General features: G+C 36.0%; 1 protein-coding gene across 1 annotated transcript; it reads left to right on the forward strand.

Annotated features, from left to right (window-relative positions):
* Positions 1-30: 30 nt before the first annotated feature.
* LOC133200856 (oxysterol-binding protein-related protein 9-like) lies at positions 31-22,651 on the forward strand. Its single transcript, XM_061336669.1, has 17 exons — positions 31-174; positions 454-549; positions 3,150-3,227; positions 3,406-3,456; positions 4,101-4,200; positions 8,013-8,136; positions 8,533-8,669; positions 9,267-9,296; positions 9,820-9,982; positions 10,446-10,614; positions 10,936-11,020; positions 19,943-20,117; positions 20,525-20,621; positions 20,748-20,870; positions 21,436-21,527; positions 21,911-22,046; positions 22,547-22,651. Exons 1-17 carry the CDS (start codon positions 31-33, stop codon positions 22,649-22,651), a joined length of 1,905 nt encoding a protein of 634 aa, XP_061192653.1.
* Positions 22,652-23,174: the final 523 nt, after the last annotated feature.

The following is a 23,174-nucleotide window of genomic DNA, read 5'->3' on the forward strand; positions in this document are numbered from 1 at the left end:
CAGATTTACTTTAAATCTCACAGAGAAGAAATGTGGTCAGCTTTATTCTGGATTTGCAAGTCACTGGTTTTTAAATATTTTGATAATTGTACTTTAGCACGAGATGCAGAGGAAAGGGAAAAGTGGGTCAATGCTCTGGAGAACACCATACTACGACATTCCAGTGCGGGCAAGGTAAAATGATCACCATTCAAAAACATTAATTATACATCCATATTGTATGCTTAAAGTATTTACACAGGCAAGTGAAATTTTTCACCTAAATTTCATGTGACTCTTTTTTTCAAGTGAAATTCCCAGGAGACATATTTGCCTGTTTACCAGATTGAGACATTCAATAAATTATTCCCCATTGTTTTCTGTAAAATAAGTTGACACTATAAGTAATATTTTATATCAAGTGGCGCCATTTAGAAAGTGTAGCCACCCCTGTATATTTATTTTGATTATCAGAGGGTAGATCAGAGAGACTCCGTGACTGCTGAGGATTTTGATCGGAAGCTTGCTGAGACAGACGCCTACCTCCAAATCATGTTGGACCAGGTCCAGGTAAGTGTAATTAAAATTAGAAATAAAGGAATTGTGATAGTGGAAGCTATTGACAAGTCAATTCTGACATTTGTTATATGAAATATTGTTGGAAGCTGTTGACAACTTTGTACTTGATATGTTTACAATGATTAGGTTACCTCCTTGTTTTTTAGCTCACCTCGACGAAGTCGAGATGAGCTTATGCTATACCCCCAGCGTCGGTGTCGGCGTTAGCGTCGGTGTCCCGGTTAAAGTTTTAGGAGCAAGTCCCATTCCCAAGTAACTATAAGCCCTATCTGGACCAAAATTGCATGGATGATGCATCTAGGGATGGACACTACCACACTTGCTTCCGATGCTGGATCTGACCTAGATTTTCCAGATGAGTGACCAGGTTAAAGTTTTTGGAGCAGGTCCATTCCCAAGTAACTATAAGCCCTACCTGGACCAAACTTGCATGGATGATGCATCTAGGGATGGACACTACCACACTTGCTTCCGATGCTGGATCTGACCTAGATTTTCCAGATGAGTGACCAGGTTAAAGTTTTTGGAGCAGGTCCATTCCCAAGTAACTATAAGCCCTACCTGGACCAAACTTGCATGGATGATGCATCTAGGGATGGACACTACCACACCTGCTTCGGATGCTGGATCTGACCTAGATTTTCCAGATGAGTGACCAGGTTAAAGATTTTGGAGCAGGTCCATTCCCAAGTAACTATAAGCCCTACCTGGACCAAACTTGCATGGATGATGCATCTAGGGATGGACACTACCACGCCTGCTTTGGATGCTGGATCTGACCTAGATTTTCCAGATGAGTGACCAGGTTAAAGTATTTGGAGCAGGTCCATTCCCAAGTAACTATAAGCCCTACCTGGACCAAACTTGCATGGATGATGCATCTAGGGATGGACACTACCACACTTGATTCAGATGCTGGATCTGATTTAGATTTTCCAGATGAGTGACCAGGTTAAAGTTTTTGGAGCAGGTCCATTCCCAAGTGACTATAAGCCCTACCTGGACCAAACTTGCATGAATGATGCATTTAGGGATGGACACTGCCACACTTGGATGCTGGGTCTGACCTAGATTTTCCAGATGAGTGACCAGGTTAAAGATTTTGGAGCAGGTCCATTCCCAAGTAACTATAAGCCCTACCTGGACCAAACTTGCATGGATGATGCATTTAGGAATGGACATTACCACACTTGATTCAGATGCTGGATCTGATTTAGATTTTCCACATGTGAGACCAGATTTAGATTTTGGAGCAGTCTCATTCCCAAGTGACTATAAGCCCTACCTGGACCAAACTTTCATGGATGATGCATCTAAGGATGTACACTAACAAACCTGCTTCGGATGCTGGATCAGACCTAGATTTTCAACATGAGTGAATTTTAGCAATATTTTAACTAAATTAGCATGGATGATGTATCTAGGGATGAACACTTCCAGACTTTCTTTGGATTCTGAATCTGACTTACATTTTCTAGATGAGTGACCAGGGTAATTTTTTTTTTGGATTAGCTATATAAAATTATGGCCTGTTATAATTAAACTTGCATAGATGGTGCATTTAAGGATGAAACTTCCAGACTTGCTTTGGATGTTGGAACTGACCAAAATTTTCTTGATTAGTAAACAGGTTAAAAGTTTTTTGAGCAGGTCTATTTCCAAGTAACTATAAGTCCTACTTAAACCAAACTTGCATGGATACTGATCTTGGGATGTACCCTAACTAGAAAAAAAATATGATGTGAAATTTGCCTTACTTATAGATAACATTCGTCGAGGTGAGCTTTGTAATCTTTGATTACCTATGTTTATTATATGACTCAGTAATGAAATTGTTATATGAATCAGTAATGAGATTGTTAAACGAGTCAGTAATGAGATTGTTAAACGAGTCAGTAATGAGATTGTTAAACGAGTCAGTAATGAGATTTTTACATGAGTTAGTCATGGGATTGTTATACAAGTCAGTAATGGGATTGTTATACAAGTCAGTAATGGGATTGTTATATGAGTCAGTAATGAGATTGTTATATGAGTCAGTAATGAGATTGTTAAACGAGTCAGTAATGAGATTGTTAAACGAGTCAGTAATGAGATTGTTATATGAGTCAGTAATGAGATTGTTAAACGAGTCAGTAATGAGATTGTTAAATGAGTCAGTAATGGGATTGTTATATGAGTCAGTAATGAGATTGTTAAATGAGTCAGTAATGAGATTGTTAAACGAGTCAGTAATGGGGTTGTTATACGAGTCAGTAATGGGGTTGTTATATGAGTCAGTAATGAGATTGTTATACAAGTCAGTAATGAGATTGTTATATGAGTCAGTAATGAGATTGTTATATGAGTCAGTAATGAGATTGTTATATGAGTCAGTAATGAGATTGTTATATGAGTCAGTAATGAGATTGTTATATGAGTCAGTAATGAGATTGTTATATGAGTCAGTAATGAGATTGTTATATGAGTCAGTAATGAGATTGTTATATGAGTCAGTAATGAGATTGTTATATGAGTCAGTAATTGAGAGTGTTATATGAGTCAGTAATGGGAGTGTTATACGAGTCAGTAATGGGATTGTTGATTTTCAGGCCCTGGAGACGAGGATCGAGGCCTGCGAGGATTTGGCTGCCAAAGAGAAATACAACGTGATCAAAGTTACTGCTGAGGTACAGAAAATTCTTTGTCACAGAGGAATCATTTGGAACTCTATACTTTATTTCTTTAATTTACTTAACAAATATCTGATCTTTTTAAGTGAAGGAAAGTGTAATTATCTACCTCAAAGTAGAAAATATTTCAGAAGTTATTGATTATGTATTTATCTCCTGATATTTTTCTGTGCAGGCTATGATAGAGGCAATTAAACACTCCATTGTAATGCTGCAGATATCTAAGGTATGTGTAATTATTTGAAGCTAGCCACATATAGAATTCTCCTCTGTTAAACCCTGCTCTCATCAACTCTAGTTTCTAGTGTGGAGCTTAGAAGAATCACCATATCCATCTGTCTGTCTGTCTCACTATGTATCCATGCTAATACTACTAATGAAAAAACAAAAGAGACTCATTTGTTAAGTGTGATAGAGATGAGAAGATGTGCCATGACCTTGAGCCATGCAAATTTTAAAATTGGTAATAAAATTCAGGAACAAAAATTCCTGTGTGGTCTCTGTCTTTGTAGTGCTTGACATCAATGTTGGTCAAGAAGAGAAGGCATATTGTGACTTTAAATTAATGTCATATTGTCCTGTTCCATAACTTTATAATATTGTAACATAAAATTGCAATAGTTCACAATAAATGCTAAGTTTGTCTTTTATCAAAGCTTTGTCTTAACCATGAACCAATTACAGTATGATGTGACAAGTTGAAAATTCAAAGGAGGCCCTGGAGTAAATTTCACGAAAGAGTTTTGCATCTTTTTGTATAGTTTTTTCAAATGTACTTTGTTTTGAGTATGCACTATGGGGTATTTCTCCAATTAAGGCAGCTCAGTTGAGTAACTTTGAATTTTATAAGAAAATTTTTGTTGTTTTCAGGAGAGTCTGAATGGCCCGGTTATGAATGGTTCTGTACATGAAGCCATCCTCACAACTGGTGCTGACTTCAATCATTTTGGTGCTACGGGAATCATGTCAGGTAATTAATGTAGAACACACAGATGTCAGGGGAGTGGGTAGATCTTCCCTGGTCCCGGGATTGTGCTTAAAGTCAAAGTGGTTAGCAGATTAGTCTCTTTGATAGATAGATTAGTCTCTTTGATAGACAGATTAGTCTCTTTGATAGACAGATTAGTCTCCTTGATAGACAGATTAGTCTCCTTGATAGACAGATTAGTCTCTTTGATAGAGAGATTAGTCTCCTTGATAGACAGATAAGTCTCCTTGATAGACAGATAAGTCTCTTTAATAGATTAGTCTCTTTGATAGATTAGTCTCTTTGATAGATAGATTAGTCTCTTTGATAGATAGATTAGTCTCCTTGATAGACAGATAAGTCTCTTTGATAGATTAGTCTCTTTGATAGATTAGTCTCTTTGATAGATAGATTAGTCTCTTTGATAGATAGATTAGTCTCTTTGATAGATAGATTAGTCTCTTTGATAGACAGATAAGTCTCTTTGGTAGATTAGTCTCTTTGATAGATAGATTAGTCTCTTTGATAGACAGATTAGTCTCTTTGATAGACAGATTAGTCTCCTTGATAGACAGATTAGTCTCTTTGATAGAGAGATTAGTCTCCTTGATAGACAGATAAGTCTCCTTGATAGACAGATAAGTCTCTTTAATAGATTAGTCTCTTTGATAGATTAGTCTCTTTGATAGATAGATTAGTCTCTTTGATAGATAGATTAGTCTCTTTGATAGACAGATAAGTCTCTTTGGTAGATTAGTCTCTTTGATAGATAGATTAGTCTCTTTGATAGACAGATTAGTCTCTTTGATAGACAGATTAGTCTCTTTGATAGACAGATTAGTCTCCTTGATACATAGATTAGTCTCTTTGATACATATATTAGTCTCTTTGATAGATAGATTAGTCTCTTTGATAGATAGATTAGTCTCTTTGATAGATAGATTAGTCTCCTTGATAGACAGATTAGTTTCCTTGATAGAAAGATAAGTCTCTTTGATAGATTAGTCTCTTTGATAGATTAGTCTCTTTGATAGATAGATTAGTCTTTTTGATAGACAGATTAGTCTCCTTGATAGACAGATGAGTCTCTTTGAAAGAAGATTAGTCTCTTTGATAGATTAGTCTCTTTGATAGATAGATAGATTAGTCTCTTTGATAGATTAGTCTCTTTGATAGATTAGTCTCTTTGATAGATAGATTAGTCTCTTTGATAGATTAATCTCTTTGATAGATTAGTCTCTTTGATAGATGGATTAGTCTTTTTGATAGACAGATTAGTCTCCTTGATAGACAGATGAGTCTCTTTGATAGATTAGTCTCTGCTGGACAGTTAGATCTACAACTGTGTCATTGCTTTATAGATCTCATCATTTTTTATTTTAAATAAAAAAATGATTTTTAAACTGAGATTTTCTTGATTTGTATTTGTTTAGCTTGAAGGTACCATTACATGTTCCTACAAAAGTTAGGAATCCCAAGAAGTATGTCAATGTTACAGGTACAATCAACATCAATTCTATACAGTATAACTGATTACATAACATGTACATGTAGTTCATAACCTACATTTGTCTTTAATTTAGAATATGATTTTAAGAAAGGTACATAGACATACAGTATTCCCATAAATTGTGAGATTTTTGTCTGGTTCTTATATTTGTTGGGAGAAATATTAGAATTCAAAACCTGACATAAAGTTGTAAGTGTGATAAGAGTTTGTTGCAAGTTTATTTGGAGAGGTTAAAGGTCATAGATCAAAAAAGGTATCATTATCCAAGTTGTATCTTTGCAATCATTTTATGGAGAAATATTGGGAGCTTGTATTGTTTACATGTATAACCGTAACTTTCATCTGAGGTCATTTAGATCAGTTCATGATTGCTTGCTGAAAAGGCATGAATTTTGTTACAAAAGACACCTTTTTAGCTCAGAAACAAATGTTGATTTTAACCTTAAGATGTACCAAGAACCAGACCAAAGATTATTTACAAAGGATAATGGTTACCGGTAATTCCAGAAGGAACTTGAAGGAATTAGTTTTTTGAGGGATGTCCTTTGTGAATACACTCACAATATACATGTATCTAGTTTGGAAACTGCAGAACTACAATAAAAGTTAAAGAGCAGTCCCAATAAACTTGTCCCTGATACTTATTTCAATGTTAACTGATATCTGACAGAATAAGAAATAAGAAAGAAATTTTCAGGTCAAAACAGGCGACCTACAGAGCTCCGTGTGCCTGATGTTGTCATGGTAACCCCACCGTGTTTGGACACGCCAGCGTCAGTCGGTATGCCAAGGTCAAACAATGTCGTCTGCATGCTCCAATCTGCTCCTGTTGCTTAGCAACTGTTCTGTAAACTGCATGAGAGCTTATTTGGCTCCTAAGTTATGAAGTTATGGTTCATTTAATTTAATCTTGGGTTTATTAGGTGCTTCCAGACCATTAGCATTAGACTTTTCTGTTGTCTAGTTATACAGAGAATGCTTTGTCTTAATCATATACTAATATGGTTATAAACCTTATATACCTTTACTGATAGAAATGTTTATTTTCCAGAATTACATTTGTATCTTTTTTTTGCATTTTATACTGTTGTAAATTGATTTGGAGTTTGTTTACTGTATTATAACAAATTCAGCACACTAGAGAACCCTTTTCATGTAACTAATAGCTAATACATTGTATATTACAAAAAAATCATTGACTATAAGATTCTATATCATGGCTACATATACTTTGTAATGCTTTTTTATAGAAGCTTGCAAGATGTCTGTTCTAGGCTTGTGCAACATTAAACAATGAAAAGTGTTAGTCCAGTCACTGCTATACATACCTTTATTTCCTATGTAGCTTGTAACACAAGGTTTGATTGGTTAGCAAGCCGGGGAGTACCGGTAAATTTCCTTACAATAATGTGACATCACAATGCATATTTTCCCTATCACAAAAATACAAATAACATGAATCACGATGCATTGTAGCACATAGTAAATCTTATCAATAGCTTGGTCTTGTGAAACAAAGAATGTACAGTAAAACACGCTCATAGCGAACACACTTATCATGAATTGACGCTTATAGCGAAGTGATTTTTATTCCCCATACTGTATTGTGATACATGTACTAACAGATATAACGAATTACGTTTATTTCAAATCAAAATCATCTGTCCCTGGCACTTTGTCATAAGCCTGTTTTACTTTATTTGGTTACATAGGAAGTAAATTCGTTATCCAGGTTCAATCAAGAGTGTACAGGAATTTACCCCGGGTCGGATTCCATGTACGGCCTTCTGCCTCAGGGTGTATGGAATAAAACCTTGGGTCCACCTTCGGCCACAAGGTGTATGGAATAAAACTGGGGTAAATCCCCATACACTCTTGATTGAACCTGGATAAGTAATAGTACAAGTGTATGCTAGTATTCAAATAAATACTTTAAACCAGTATTATTGAAAACTTTGTTATTATCAAATTAATTTTAAAATTTCAGTTTGTTTGGTCCCAATAATTTATCATACATGTATTTAAAAAAAAGTATGAAAAGAGAAAATAGTGATTAAGTAAACAAATGGAGATGGCCTGGTAAGATGACTTAAGTTCCTGCTGTGATCTATGAAAATTTTTTTTTTTTTTTTTTTTTTTTTTTTTTTTTTTAAGAGGGGGAATAGACAGTGAATGTTATTAGATGTTAAGACGGTGTGTTTTACTGACTGTTGATTGACACATGTGGTTGTGTCTGATTAGTATTTGATATCTGATTGACACTTAAGAGGTTGTGTCTTAGTTACAATAATTTTTTGATTGACAGAAGCTGATCTCTCCTCAACCACGTCCCCTATTTCTCCACGTGTTCCAGAAACCTCTTATTCCAGTAGTGAGGATGAAGAATTTTTTGAAGCTGAAGAATTCAAACATGCCTCTTCTAGTCCCCTGTATGTATAGATGATTCAAAAAATAGCATTTTAATGCCATTCCTAACAAAGAAAACTATCCAGTTAATATTTTGTATGAGATATGTTTATTACTTTCAAGTAATAATATTAATGATACATTTACGTAAAAAAAAAAGACAAATTCCTGTTAATCAATTTTTATTTGTGTGCAAGATTTGCGAGTTTTGCAACCTTGTTTTATTCATGAACAACTCGCAGGAAACTATTTATGTCATAGTGTATTTATGTAGAATATTTCCTCAGTCACGAAAATTAGTTGACAGGAATAAATTTCAAACTGACAAATGGCGAATAAAAGTTTTCGAAATGTATAGGTGGTTTTAATTACAGTACTACACAAAAGAAGTATGATACTAATTTTTTTTGTAACGACAGTCCACAACATGCAGATGACAAATCAGAAAATGCCACCAAATTCACGGAGGGTGAGGAGACAGAGGAAACAGAGACAAGTGATGGGGGCAGGGCAGACTGTCAGCAGGTAATCAAGGCGGAGGATGATTACTACGATGGTGAGTAGCACAGTTACTAAATCAGTGGAGGTTAGAACAATTATCATAATTCATTGGAGGAGTAGCACAATTATTGTAATTCAGTGGAGGGTAGCACAATTATTATGATTCAGTGAAGGGTAGCACAATTATTATGATTCAGTGGAGGGATAGCACAGTTATTATAATTCAGTGGAGGGGTAGCACAATTATTATGATTCAGTGGAGGGGTAGCACAATTATTATAATTCAGTGGAGGGTAGCACAATTATTATGATTCAGTGGAGGGGTAGCACAAGTATTATAATTCAATGAAGGGGTAGCACAATTATAATTCAGTGCAGGGGTAGCACAGTTATTGTAATTCAGTGGAGGGATAGCACAATTATTATAATTCAGTGGAGGGGTAGCACAATTATTATAATTCAGTGGAGGGATAGCACAATTATTATAATTCAGTGGAGGGATAGCACGATTATTATAATTCAGTGGAGGGGTAGCACAATTATTATAATTCAGTGGGGGGTAGCACAATTATTATAATTCAGTGATTACATTTGATAAATGTAATATAAATTTCCTTCTTTATTTAAATTTTTTTTTTTTGGTTTGCTACAGAACTCTATGATGAACAGGACAAAGAAGATTGTGAGTAAAATAATAATAAATTGGTTTTGTCAAACTTCAAATAAATCTGTACATTGATATTGAGTCATTAATGACTATAATGTCGGTATTCTCTACAAATGATTATATATTTTAAAGTCACATGTTTGACAATGAATCTGAACCAGGTGGTACAGTGTTTCTAGTTTAAAAGCATGAATTATTAGGCATGGTGTTACCTTTTTTTATAAGAAAAATATGTAACATCAAGTGCCTATGTGTACCCCTTCTTTAATTTCATCTTATTTTATGCATACAAGATTGTAGATGTTGAAGCAATTTGTTTCTGTTTCTTCCCATCCCCTTCAGACTCTGAACAAGGAATATTGAATTTCACAAACATGGCTTTCTAAAAATTCATTATTAAACACCACATTTTGTATTCTTGTGTGTTCATTTCATAACTGTCTTACTGCTAATGAAATAGATCAGTCTTTCGCTTTTAAATCAGAACATTTTTGCTGAAACAGATGTAAGGCTGCACTTTTTTTTTTTAAATTAACAGTGGGGTCATTAGAAAAACATGGCAGTATAATAGCTCACCTGTTGTCACAGGTGAGAATCGGAATGGACCTCACAAAAGTCGTCCTCCCCACGTTTATCCTGGAGAGACGCTCACTCCTCGAAATGTACGCAGACTTCTTTGCTCACCCAGACCTGTTTGTCAAGTAAGTTTTTTTTTAATTCTGAATATTATAGATTTCATTTAGTGTATTCTATATTATTGGAATAATATTCCTGTATGAGGATTTTAATGGATCCATAGAAGAAAAAAAAAACAAAAATAAGTCCTAGACAAGTATTGTGAATTTCAAGAAAAATATGCTCTGGTTAGTTTTTTCATTCTCATATGTCCCATCAATATGATTCATGAGTTTGTTTTAATTGAATTAAAAACTCTTTATGTACTCAAGGAATTATTGTGTCATTAGTGTTTAGTTTAAGTGTTATTATTTAGAATTGTAGATATGATGACTCCTCAGGACAGAATGATACAGCTGTTATAAGTGTATAGTTAGTGTTTAGTGTAAGGGTTGTTATTTAGAATTGTAGACATGAAGACCCCCAAGACAGAATAATACAGCTGTTATTAGTGGATAGTTAGTGTTTAATGTAAGGGTTGTTATTTAGAATTGTAGACATGAAGACCCCACAGGACAGAATGATACAGCTTGTCAGGTGGTACCTATCAGCATTCCATGCTGCCAGAAACAGTGATATCGCCAAAAAAGCTTACAATCCGATCCTTGGGGAAACATTCAAGTGTCACTGGAAAATCCCAGGAATGGAGGCTGAAGGGGTAAACAGACAAATCATCTCCTACATGTAATAAACACAATAAAGTTTTTGGTGTACAGTATACTTAAACTGTGACCCAAGACACATTTGTACTTATTAAATACTATGTAGAAGACAGTTGCTCTATGAACTTAGTGTTAGATTGTAAAGTAGTTAGAGAAATCTTCATCAATTTTTCTTTTTATGAATCTCATGTGTGCATCCTTGGCATGCATTGAAAGTAGATGTGACACTGTCAAGCTGCATGATACAAACTATATTCAAGAACAGAGTGTTTCAAGAAAAAATAAAACCCCATATATATGGCTTTCTTGATTTGCAGGAGAAAGCTGTAGATGGGCCGTGTGAAGAAGCCACAAATAACAACCTAGCCTTTGTAGCAGAGCAAGTGTCTCATCACCCTCCCAGTAAGTTCTTCTTGAGAATTACCTATTTATCACCCTCCCAGTAAGTCTTGGTAAATTGTAGCTATTTATCTCCCTCTCAATAAGTCTTGTTGAGATTGTATCTATCTCCCCCTCAGTAAGTCTTGTTGAGATTGTACCTATTTATCTCCCCCTCAATAAGTCTTGTTGAGATTGTATCTATCTCCCCCTCAGTAAGTCTTGTTGAGATTGTACCTATTTATCACCCTCCCAGTAAGTTTTGGTAAATTGCACCTATTTATCTCCCCCTCAATAAGTCTTCTTGAGATTGTATCTATCTCCCCCTCAGTAAGTCTTGTTGAGATTGTACCTATTTATCTCCCCCTCAATAAGTCTTGTTGAGATTGTATCTGTTTATTTCCCTCTCAGTAAGTCTTGTTGAGATTGTATCTATCTCCCCCTCAGTAAGTCTTGTTGAGATGTATCTGTTTATTTCCCTCTCAGTAAGTCTTGTTGAGATATATCTGTTTATTTCCCTCTCAGTAAGTCTTGTTGAGATTGTATCTGTTTATTTCCCTCTCAGTAAGTCTTGTTGAGATTGTATCTGTTTATTTCCCTCTCAGTAAGTCTTGTTAGCTCACCTGAGCCGAAGGCTCAAGTGAGCTTTTCTGATCACTTTTTGTCCGGCGTCCGTCTGTCTGTCTGTCTGTCTGTCTGTAAACTTTTAACATTTTTGACTTCTTCTCAAGAACCACTGGGCCAATTTCAACCAAACTTGCCACAAAGTATCCTTGGGTGAAGGGGATTCAAGTTTGTTAAAATGAAGGGTCACGCCCTTTTTCAAGGGGAGATAATAAAGAATTAGTGAAAAATTAATAGCATCTTTTAAAAATCTTCTTCTCAAGAACCACAGGGCCAGGAAAGTTGAAACTCAAGGGGAAGCATCCTCAGGTAGTGTAGATTCAAGTTTGTTCAAATCATGACCCCCGGGGGTAGGGCGGGGCCACAATGGAGGATCAAAGTTTTACATAGAAATATATAGGAAAAACCTTTAAAAATCTTCTTCTCAAGAACAGCGAAGACATGTTGAGTCATATTTATATGGAAGCATCCTCAGGTAGTGTAGATTCAAATTTGTTCAAATCATGACCCCCGGGGGTAGGGCGGGGCCACAATGGAGGATCAAAGTTTTACATAGAAATATATAGGAAAAACCTTTAAAAATCTTCTTCTCAAGAACAGCAAAGCCATAATGAGTCATATTAATATAGAAGCATCCTCAGGTAGTGTAGATTCAAATTTGTTCAAATCATGACCCCCGGGGGTAGGGCGGGGCCACAATGGAGGATCAAAGTTTTACATAGAAATATATAGGAAAAACCTTTAAAAATCTTCTTCTCAAGAACAACAAAGCCATGATCAGTCATATTTATATGGAAGCATCCTCAGGTAGTGTAGATTCAAGTTTGTTCAAATCATGACCCCCGGGGGTAGGGCGGGGCCACAATGGAGGATCAAAGTTTTACATAGAAATATATAGGAAAAACCTTTAAAAATCTTCTTCTCAAGAACAGCAAAGCCATAATGAGTCATATTAATATAGAAGCATCCTCAGGTAGTGTAGATTCAAATTTGTTCAAATCATGACCCCCGGGGGTAGGGCGGGGCCACAATGGAGGATCAAAGTTTTACATGGAAATATATAGGAAAAACCTTTAAAAATCTTCTTCTCAAGAACAGCAAAGCCATGATGAGTCATATTTTTTTGGAAGTATCCTCAGATAGTGTAGATTCAAGTTTGTTCAAATCATGACCCCCCGGGGGTAGGGCGGGGCCATGATTGACTATCAAAGTTTTACATAGAAATATTTAGGAAAATTTTTTAAAATCTTCTCAGGAACAGCAAAGCCCTGATTGATCATATTTATGTGGAAGCATCCTCAGGTAGTGTAGATTTTATTTTGTTCAAATCATGACCCCCAGGGGTAAGGTGGGGCCACAATGGAGGATCAAAGTCTTAAATAGAAATATATAGGATAATATCTTGGAAGCATCCTCAGGTAGTGTAGATTCAAATTTGTTCAAATGATGACCCCTGGGATAGGGAGGAGCCACAATGGGGGATAAAATTTTTACAAAGGAATATATGGGAAATTTTTTTTGAACATCTCAAGTACAAGAAAGCCATTTGTTATATTGACATGGAAGCATCATCAGGTAGTTTAAAATTCAAGCCCCCCCCCCCCCCCCCCCCCCCCCCCCCCCCCCCCGCGGTGGTAATCTTTTCAATACTGAACTTGTGCTTTTGCCTAGCCAATGTGCTCAGGTGAGCGATGTGGCCCATGGGCCTCTTGTTGAGATCGTATCTGTTTATTTTCCTCTCAGTAAGTTTTGTTGAGATGTATCTGTTTATTTCCCTCTCAGTAAGTCTTGTTGAGATTGTATCTGTTTATTTCCCTCTCAGTAAGTCTTGTTGAGATGTATCTGTTTATTTCCCTCTCAGTAAGTTTTGTTGAGATGTATCTGTTTATCTCCCCCTCAGTAAGTCTTGTTGAGATTGTACCTATCTATCTCCCCCTCAGTAAGTCTTGTTGAGATTATATCTGTTTATTTCTTCTCCCTCAGTAAGTCTTGTTGAGATTGTATCTGTTTATTTCCCTCTCAGTAAGTCTTGTTGAGATGTATCTGTTTATTTCCCTCTCAGTAAGTCTTGTTGAGATGTATCTGTTTATTTCCCTCTCAGTAAGTCTTGTTGAGATTGTATCTATCTCCCTCTCAGTAAGTCTTGTTGAGATGTATCTGTTTATTTCCCTCTCAGTAAGTCTTGTTGAGATTGTATCTGTTTATTTCCCTCTCAGTAAGTCTTGTTGAGATTGTACCTATCTATCTCCCCCTCAGTAAGTCTTGTTGAGATTGTATCTGTTTATTTCTTCTCCCTCAGTAAGTCTTGTTGAGATTGTATCTGTTTATTTCCCTCTCAGTAAGTCTTGTTGAGATGTATCTGTTTATTTCCCTCTCAGTAAGTCTTGTTGAGATGTATCTGTTTATTTCCCTCTCAGTAAGTCTTGTTGAGATTGTATCTATCTCCCTCTCAGTAAGTCTTGTTGAGATGTATCTGTTTATTTCCCTCTCAGTAAATCTTGTTGAGATTGTATCTGTTTATTTCCCTCTCAGTAAGTCTTGTTGAGATTGTATCTATCTCCCCCTCAGTAAGTCTTGTTGAGATTGTATCTGTTTATTTCTTCTCCCTCAGTAAGTCTTGTTGAGATTGTATCTGTTTATTTCCCTCTCAGTAAGTCTTGTTGAGATTGTATCTGTTTATTTCCCTCTCAGTAAGTCTTGTTGAGATGTATCTGTTTATTTCCCTCTCAGTAAGTCTTGTTGAGATGTATCTGTTTATTTCCCTCTCAGTAAGTCTTGTTGAGATGTATCTGTTTATTTCCCTCTCAGTAAGTCTTGTTGAGATTGTATCTATCTCCCTCTCAGTAAGTCTTGTTGAGATGTATCTGTTTATTTCCCTCTCAGTAAGTCTTGTTGAGATTGTATCTGTTTATTTCCCTCTCAGTAAGTCTTGTTGAGATTGTATCTGTTTATTTCCCTCTCAGTAAGTCTAGTTGAGATTGTATCTGTTTATTTCCCTCTCAGTAAGTCTTGTTGAGATGTATCTGTTTATTTCCCTCTCAGTAAGTCTTGTTGAGATTGTATCTATCTCCCCCTCAGTAAGTCTTGTTGAGATTGTATCTGTTTATTTCCCTCTCAGTAAGTCTTGTTGAGATTGTATCTGTTTATTTCCCTCTCAGTAAGTCTTGTTGAGATTGTATCTGTTTATTTCCCTCTCAGTAAGTCTAGTTGAGATTGTATCTGTTTATTTCCCTCTCAGTAAGTCTTGTTGAGATTGTATCTGTTTATTTCCCTCTAAGTAAGTCTTGTTGAGATGTATCTGTTTATTTCCCTCTCAGTAAGTCATGTTTAGATGTATCTGTTTATTTCCCTCTCAGTAAGTTTTGTTGAGATGTATCTTTTTATTTCCCTCTCAGTAAGTCTTGTTGAGATGTATCTGTTTATTTCCCTCTCAGTAAGTTTTGTTGAGATGTATCTGTTTATTTCCCACTCAGTAAGTCTTGTTGAGATTGTACCTATCTATCTCCCTCTCAGTAAGTCTTGTTGAGATTGTATCTGTTTATTTCCCTCTCAGTAAGTCTTGTTGAGATTGTATCTGTTTATTTCCCTCTCAGTAAGTCTTGTTGAGATGTATCTGTTTATTTCCCTCTCAGTAAGTCTTGTTGAGATTGTATCTGTTTATTTCCCTCTCAGTAAGTCTTGTTGAGATTGTATCTGTTTATTTCCCTCTCAGTAAGTCTTGTTGAGATGTATCTGTTTATTTCCCTCTCAGTAAGTCTTGTTGAGATTGTATCTGTTTATTTCCCTCTCAGTAAGTCTTGTTGAGATTGTATCTGTTTATTTCTTCTCCCTCAGTAAGTCTTGTTGAGGTTGTATCTGTTTATTTCCCTCTCAGTAAGTCTTGTTGAGATTGTATCTGTTTATTTCCCTCTCAGTAAGTCTTGTTGAGATTGTATCTGTTTATTTCCCTCTCAGTAAGTCTTGTTGAGATGTATCTGTTTATTTCCCTCTCAGTAAGTCTTGTTGAGATGTATCTGTTTATTTCCCTCTCAGTAAGTCTTGTTGAGATTGTATCTGTTTATTTCCCTCTCATTAAGTCTTGTTGAGATTGTATCTGTTTATTTCCCTCTCAGTAAGTCTTGTTGAGATGTATTTGTTTATTTCCCTCTCAGTAAGTTTTGTTGAGATGTATCTGTTTATTTCCCACTCAGTAAGTCTTGTTGAGATTGTACCTATCTATCTCCCCCTCAGTAAGTCTTGTTGAGATTGTACCTATCTATCTCCCCCTCAGTAAGTCTTGTTGAGATTGTACCTATTTATCTCCCCCTCAGTAAGTCTTGTTGAGATTGTATCTATCTCCCCCTCAGTAAGTCCTGTTGAGATTGTATCTGTTTATTTCCCTCTAAGTAAGTCTTGTTGAGATGTATCTGTTTATTTCCCTCTCAGTAAGTCTAGTTGAGATGTATCTGTTTATTTCCCTCTCAGTAAGTTTTGTTGAGATTGTATCTGTTTATTTCCCACTCAGTGAGTCTTGTTGAGATTGTACCTATCTATCTCCCCCTCAGTAAGTCTTGTTGAGATTGTATCTATCTCCCCCTCAGTAAGTCTTGTTGAGATTGTACCTATTTATCTCCCCCTCAATAAGTCTTGTTGAGATTGTATCTATCTCCCCCTCAGTAAGTCTTGTTGAGATTGTATCTATCTCCCCCTCAGTAAGTCTTGTTGAGATTGTATCTATCTCCCCCTCAGTAAGTCTTGTTGAGATTGTACCTATTTATCACCCTCCCAGTAAGTTTTGGTAAATTGTACCTATTTATCCCCCCCCCCCTTCAGTAAGTCTTGTTGAGATTGTATCTATCTCCCCCTCAGTAAGTCTTGTTGGGATTGTATCTATCTCGCCCTCAGTAAGTCTTGTTGAGATTGTATCTGTTTATTTCCCTCTCAGTAAGTCTTGTTGAGATGTATCTGTTTATTTCCCTCTCAGTAAGTCTTGTTGAGATTGTATCTGTTTATTTCCCTCTCAGTAAGTCTTGTTGAGATTGTATCTGTTTATTTCCCTCTCAGTAAGTCTTGTTGAGATTGTATCTGTTTATTTCCCTCTCAGTAAGTCTTGTTGAGATGTATCTGTTTATTTCCCCCTCAGTAAGTCTTGTTGAGATTGTATCTGTTTATTTCCCTCTCAGTAAGTCTAGTTGAGATTGTATCTGTTTATTTCCCCCTCAGTAAGTCTAGTGGAGATTGTATCTGTTTATTTCCCTCTCAGTAAGTCTTGTTGAGATTGTATCTGTTTATTTCCCTCTCAGTAAGTCTAGTTGAGATTGTATCTGTTTATTTCCCCCTCAGTAAGTCTAGTTGAGATTGTATCTGTTTATTTCCCTCTCAGTAAGTCTTGTTGAGATTGTATCTGTTTATTTCCCCCTCAGTAAGTCTTGTTGAGATTGTATCTGTTTATTTCCCTCTCAGCAAGTCTTGTTGAGATTGTATGTTTATTTCCCTCTCAGTAAGTCTTGTTGAGATTGTATCTGTTTATTTCCCCCTCAGTAAGTCTAGTTGAGATTGTATCTGTTTATCTCCCCCTCAGTAAGTCTTGTTGAGATTATACCTATTTATCTCCCCCTCAATAAGTCTTGTTGAGATTGTATCTGTTTATTTCCCTCTCAGCAAGTCTTGTTGAGATTGTATCTGTTTATTTCCCTCTCAGTGAGTCTTGTTGAGATTGTATCTGTTTATTTCCCTCTCAGTAAGTCTTGTTGAGATTGTATCTGTTTATTTCCCTCTCAGTGAGCCTTGTTGAGAGAACATATTATCTCCCAGTAAGTCCTGTTGAGATTGTACTTACTGTAAACCGACATATATTCATGATTCATCAGTTTGAAATCCATGAGCATCGATTAATAAATTGTACCTTTTTATCACTCTCCCAATTCAAACTTATGACAGAGAAATTATTTCCAAGAAATTTGCAGTTTTATCACAAATGAAACAGTATAAATCATCCTCTTGTTAAATTCTCCCTCATTATTTTTTTTATTCTACATTTTTTAGCTCACCTGAGCCGAAGGCTCAAGTGAGCTTTTCTGATCACATTTTGTCTGTAGTCCGTCTGTCCGTCTGTAAATTTTTCACATTTTCGACTTCTTCTCAAGAACCACTGGGCCAATTTCAACCAAACTTGCCACAAAGTATCCTTGGGTAAAGGGGATTCAAGTTTGTTCAAATGAAGGGCCACCCCCTCTTCCAAGGGGAGATAATTAAGAATTCGTGAAAAATTAATGGCATCATTAAAAAATCTTCTTCTCAAGAACCACTGTGCTTGAAAACATGAAACTTATGTGGAAGCATCCTCAGGTAGTGTAGATTCAAGTTTCTTCAAATCATGACCCCCGGGGGTAGGGTGGGGCCACAATGGGCGATCAAAGTTTTACATATGAAATATACAGGAAAAATCTTTAAAAATCTTCTTCTCAAGAACAGCAAAGCCATGATTGGTCATATTTATATGGTAGCATCCTCAGATAGTGTACATTCAAGTTTGTTCAAATCATGACCCCCAGGGGTCGGGTGGGGCCACAATTGGCGATCAAAGTTTTACATAGGAATATATAGGAAAAATCTTCAAAAATCTTCTTCTCAAGAACAGCAAAGCCATGATTGGTCATATTTACTTGGAAGCATCCTCAGGTTGTGTAGATTCAAGTTTGTTCAAATCATGACCCCCGGTGGTAGGGTGGGGCCACAATGGGCGATCAAAGTTTTACATAGGAATATATAGGAAAAATCTTTAAAAATCTTCTTCTCAAGAACAGCAAAGCCATAATTGGTCATATTTACATGGAAGCATCCTCAGGTAGTGTAGATTCAAATTTGTTCAAATCATGACCCCCGGGGGTCGGGTGGGGCCACAATGGGCGATCAAAGTTTTGCATAGGAATATATAGGAAAAATCTTTAAAAATCTTCTTCTCAAGAACAACAAAGCCATCATTGGTCATATTTATATGGTAGCATCCTCAGGTAGTGTAGATTCAAGTTTGTTCAACTCATGACCCCCGGGGGTCGGGTGGGACCACAATGGGCAATCAAAGTTTTACATAGGAATATATAGGAAAAATCTTTAAAAATCTTCTTCTCAAGAACAGCAAAGCCATGATTGCTCATATTTACATGGAAGCATCCTCAGGTAGTGTACATTCAAATTTATTCAACTCATGACCCCCGGGGGTCGGGTGGGGCCACAATGGGCGATCAAAGTTTTACATAGGAACACATAGTAAAAATCTTCTTCTCAAGAACAGCAAAGCCATGATTGGTCATATTTATATGGTAGCATCCTCAGATAGTGTACATTCAAATTTGTTCAAATCATGACCCCCGGGGGTCGGATGGGGCCACAATGGGCGATCAAAGTTTTACATAGGAACACATAGTAAAAATTCTAAAAAAAAAAACAATTTGTTAAGAATAGCAAAGCCATGATTGGTCATATTTATATGGAAGCATTCTTAGATAGTGTACATTCAAGTTTGTTCAAACATGACCCCTGTGGGTCGGGTGGGGCCACAATGGGTGATCAAAGTTTTACATAGGAATACATAGGTTAAATCTTTAAAAATCTTCTACTCAAGAACAGCAAAGCCATGATTGGTCATATTTAAATGGAAGCATCCTCAGATAATGTAGATTCAAATTTGTTCAATTCCTGACCCCCCCCCCCCCAACCACTTTTATATTTAAACTTTTCAACCTTTCAAGATTGAAGTGATTTCTGCTTTTTTCTAGCCATAGTGCTCAGGTGAGCGATGTGGCCCCTGGGCCTCTTGTTTTTTATTTTATTCTTTATTAATATTTAATTCAATGTGAAAGTAAAATTTAACCGTACAGAAATTTTTAATAAATTTTTTTCATAGTTGACAAATCCTTATATAGAACTTTCTGATTCTGTCCAAAACAACTCATCAAAAAAAGATGTTCATGGCAGCCATTATAAATATATATAGGATCTCCCATGATTTGTAGTTGGATATGACTTTTATCCAACGAGTTGTGTGTTTTTTATCCCCGAGCCTTGGCGAGGGGATAAAAACACACAACGAGTTGGATAAAAGTCATATCCAACTACAAATCATGGGAGATTCTTTTTATCCCATGTTTAATACTTCACAACCAATGTTTTACACTGTTTTATATAGGACTCCACTTTAATTTACTTCATCGCGCTAACGCAAAAACCATTGTGACGTCACAACTGTGGATTATGAAAAATTTATTCAATGAGTCATATCCACGGGATAAAGGGGTACACATGGGATAAAAAGTTTTATACATCAATTTATTTTATTTCCAGTTTCAGCATTTTATGCAGAACATAAGTCAAAAAGAATAACATTAGATGGTTATATTTGGACCAAGTCCAAGTTCCTGGGGCTGTCAATAGGTGTTCACATGATCGGACAGGGTGTGGTATCAGTGATCGATCATGATGAAGAATACGTCATTACATTCCCTAACGGATATGGTCGGTGAGTTTCGGTTAAACCACAGCTTTTAAGAATATCACAAAAATGAAAATTCTTAAAGTGTTTTTTCTAATTATTTTGAGAGTAAAATCTTGGAAGATTTTGTAGCCTTGAAAGGGTAAATTGTTATGTTATTTCTATCTATACCATTTTGCATTGTGTGTGAAAACAAATCCTCAAAAAAGTTTGTCCTGTATATATGTACCCCATAAATGATTAATTTGACTATTTCTGCTCACTAGTTCAATCTACACCTTCCCCCTGGGTTGATTGATTTGACTATTTCTGTTCATCAGGTCAATCCTGACCACCCCCTGGTTTGATTGATTTGACTATTTCTGTTCATCAGGTCAATCCTGACTGCATCCCCCTTCGCTTGGTACATTAGTTTGTCTATTTCTGTTCACCAGGTCAATTCTGACAACCCCCTGGGTGGAGATGGGGGGTAAGGTGACCATGTCATGTGCCAAAACAGGATACAATGCTACTGTCACTTTTCACACAAAGGTAGGGCTTATCAAATATTTTTATGTATAATGTTAAAGCTCTTTACAGTTGTATGATGTGTACATGATTATATCTATCATATATTGTCATGTTCAAGTCCATTATCCTCCCCACTTCTTTTTTAAGCCATTCTACGGAGGGAAGAAACATAGAGTGACCAGTGAAATTTTTGCTCCCAATGAAAAGAAACCCCTGGTGACTATTGATGGGGAATGGAACGGAGTCATGTACGCCAAACATGCCACGGGGGTACGTGTCTCTAAATCTGATCATAGTTTTCTTATCTTTGTAAATTACTGTTAACTTGTAAATGCTTGAATATTGGAAAATAATATCACAGTGAAAATTTTTGAAACTGTAGAAATTTTCAAAATTTAAAGTTAAATTTGGCAATACAAAAGTAAAGAATTTTTTTCAAAAATTCTTTAATGTGTAGAATGATGTAAAAATGCAGCAAAGAACAATATAAAACACAGTGAGTCAAACCTTGTTATCTTGAACTCAATGGGACCAATAAAAGACTTCGAGATATCTGAGGATTCGAGATACTGAGTGTAAAAAAACTTTAAAAAATAAGTGGTTGGGACTTCCAAATCAGTTCAACATTATCCATGGTATTCAATATACAGGTGTTTGAGATACAGAAGTTCAACTACTAGTATGTTATGCATGGTTGTCTTTGATTTGAAGCATATGATTTAGTTCCATAATCTTTTTAAGTGTAAACCACCCATGTTCACGTTTGAGACCCTTCAAATCTAGTTAAGTCCTTGTGTTACTTTTTTACTACTAAAAATATATATACTTTATTCAGATGAATGAGGTGTTTGTGGATACAAAGAGGATGCCAGTGGTGAAGAAACTCGTGAAGCCAAGGGAGAAACAGGGAGAGTTTGAGTCTAGGAGGTAACAATCTCTGTCTGAAATTGTTGCTTACAATGATTGTAACAGTAAACAGATAATTATTATTATTATAAAAAATGGCTATAAATATAAAAATTTCTGATAAAACAAACATGGTGCAAAAACCTTTAAGCACCACAACAAAGCACAGAATGTCTACATGGCACAAATACAAACACCAGAACAAAGCACACAGCTAATGCTACATTGTACACAAAGAAATAGACAACTGTAAGAAAACGTATACAGTCAAATGGATTGTCTATAAGACTCACAACTATTGGTCACTACATTAGCAGACAGAGACATTGCTCATTGCAGAATTGACGGACACGATTTAACTTCCTTTGAGTCTTGTACAGATTTTTTTCCGTCTTATTTTGAAGGCTTTGGCAGGATGTGACTTATAGCTTGAAGTATAATGAGGTGGATAAAGCTACGGAATTCAAACAGAGATTAGAGCAGAGACAGAGAGAAGAGGCAAGGGAGAGGAAGGAAAGGGGCGTGTCCTGGGAAACCAAGGTGGGCGGGGCTTGTTATAGATTGTGTAAAAATTCAGAATATAACTGTGTTGCAAATCCATATTTAAATGTAATTCAAATACCGATATTGAATGCATACAGACAAATTAAGTACATGCATTTGGTTGAATATCTTTGTGGGTAATATAATGTACACTGTAATTATCTAAATGGCAACATTGGAAGGGACAGAGAAAATTTATTTCATACAAATTACAAATAAATGTGTAGTGTTGTAATGGGTGAAGGTGTACAGGAGAACTATCTTGTCTACAATGGTGCTGTAAAATATTATCAATTTAGACACGATCCAGTTCGAGAGTGTTTTGAAATATACATGTAAAAGAGATAGATATTTTGTGGGAATACATACACCATGCAGGATCATAAAAATTTTTAAGTTTGATATTAAAATGGTAGGATTGAATTAAAAATAATTTACACTGTTTTTGTTCATGAAAGTTAATTACAAAGAGTTAACACATTTTCTGTTTTCTGTAGAATTTTCATGAAGTTGGAGAACACTGGGTATATGACAAACCTCTACAGAAGAGACTGAAGAATGCTTCCCCTGTCTCCAGTAACTCACATACACCCAACAGTTAGGATTAGCCCCAGTGATTCCTGATCCAAGCCTCAATATTAAGAGTTATCAGTGGTGATTTTATCAGCTGAAACGAAATGTAAAGAAAACATAATATCAGTGTAAGAACTAGACTTAGCTGTGATATAAACATTGTGCAAAACTGATGGTGTTTGTTAACTGTAGGCAATCTGAGCAATTTGTGAACTGTGAGCACCTGAGTATGATAGTCCAATGAGGGCTGTGTTTTATCTAGACATACATGTATTACTTCAGGAGTTGTTATAATGTCACAGTCCTGACTGGTCCACCTGTTTGGATTGGGTCAGTCCTGTTTTTAGCGATAATGGACTCATTGTTGTAGAGTGTCGCTCATTACGTCCTGCTTTTTATAACATCATGTGTGTGTGTCAGAGGCAAGAAAGATTCTACCAGAATGATGAGCATCCATGTCATGTAGAAGAGCAGTACTGGTCAAGTTCTAAACCACATATTCATAATAGTGCAAATATATTTAAATTTTTATGCAAATCAGATACTGTATAT

The sequence above is a fragment of the Saccostrea echinata genome, unplaced genomic scaffold (assembly GCF_033153115.1).
Source record: "Saccostrea echinata isolate AGI-Se365-2 ecotype Australia unplaced genomic scaffold, CSIRO_AGI_Sech_v1 ptg000041l, whole genome shotgun sequence".
NCBI lineage: Eukaryota > Metazoa > Mollusca > Bivalvia > Ostreida > Ostreidae > Saccostrea > Saccostrea echinata.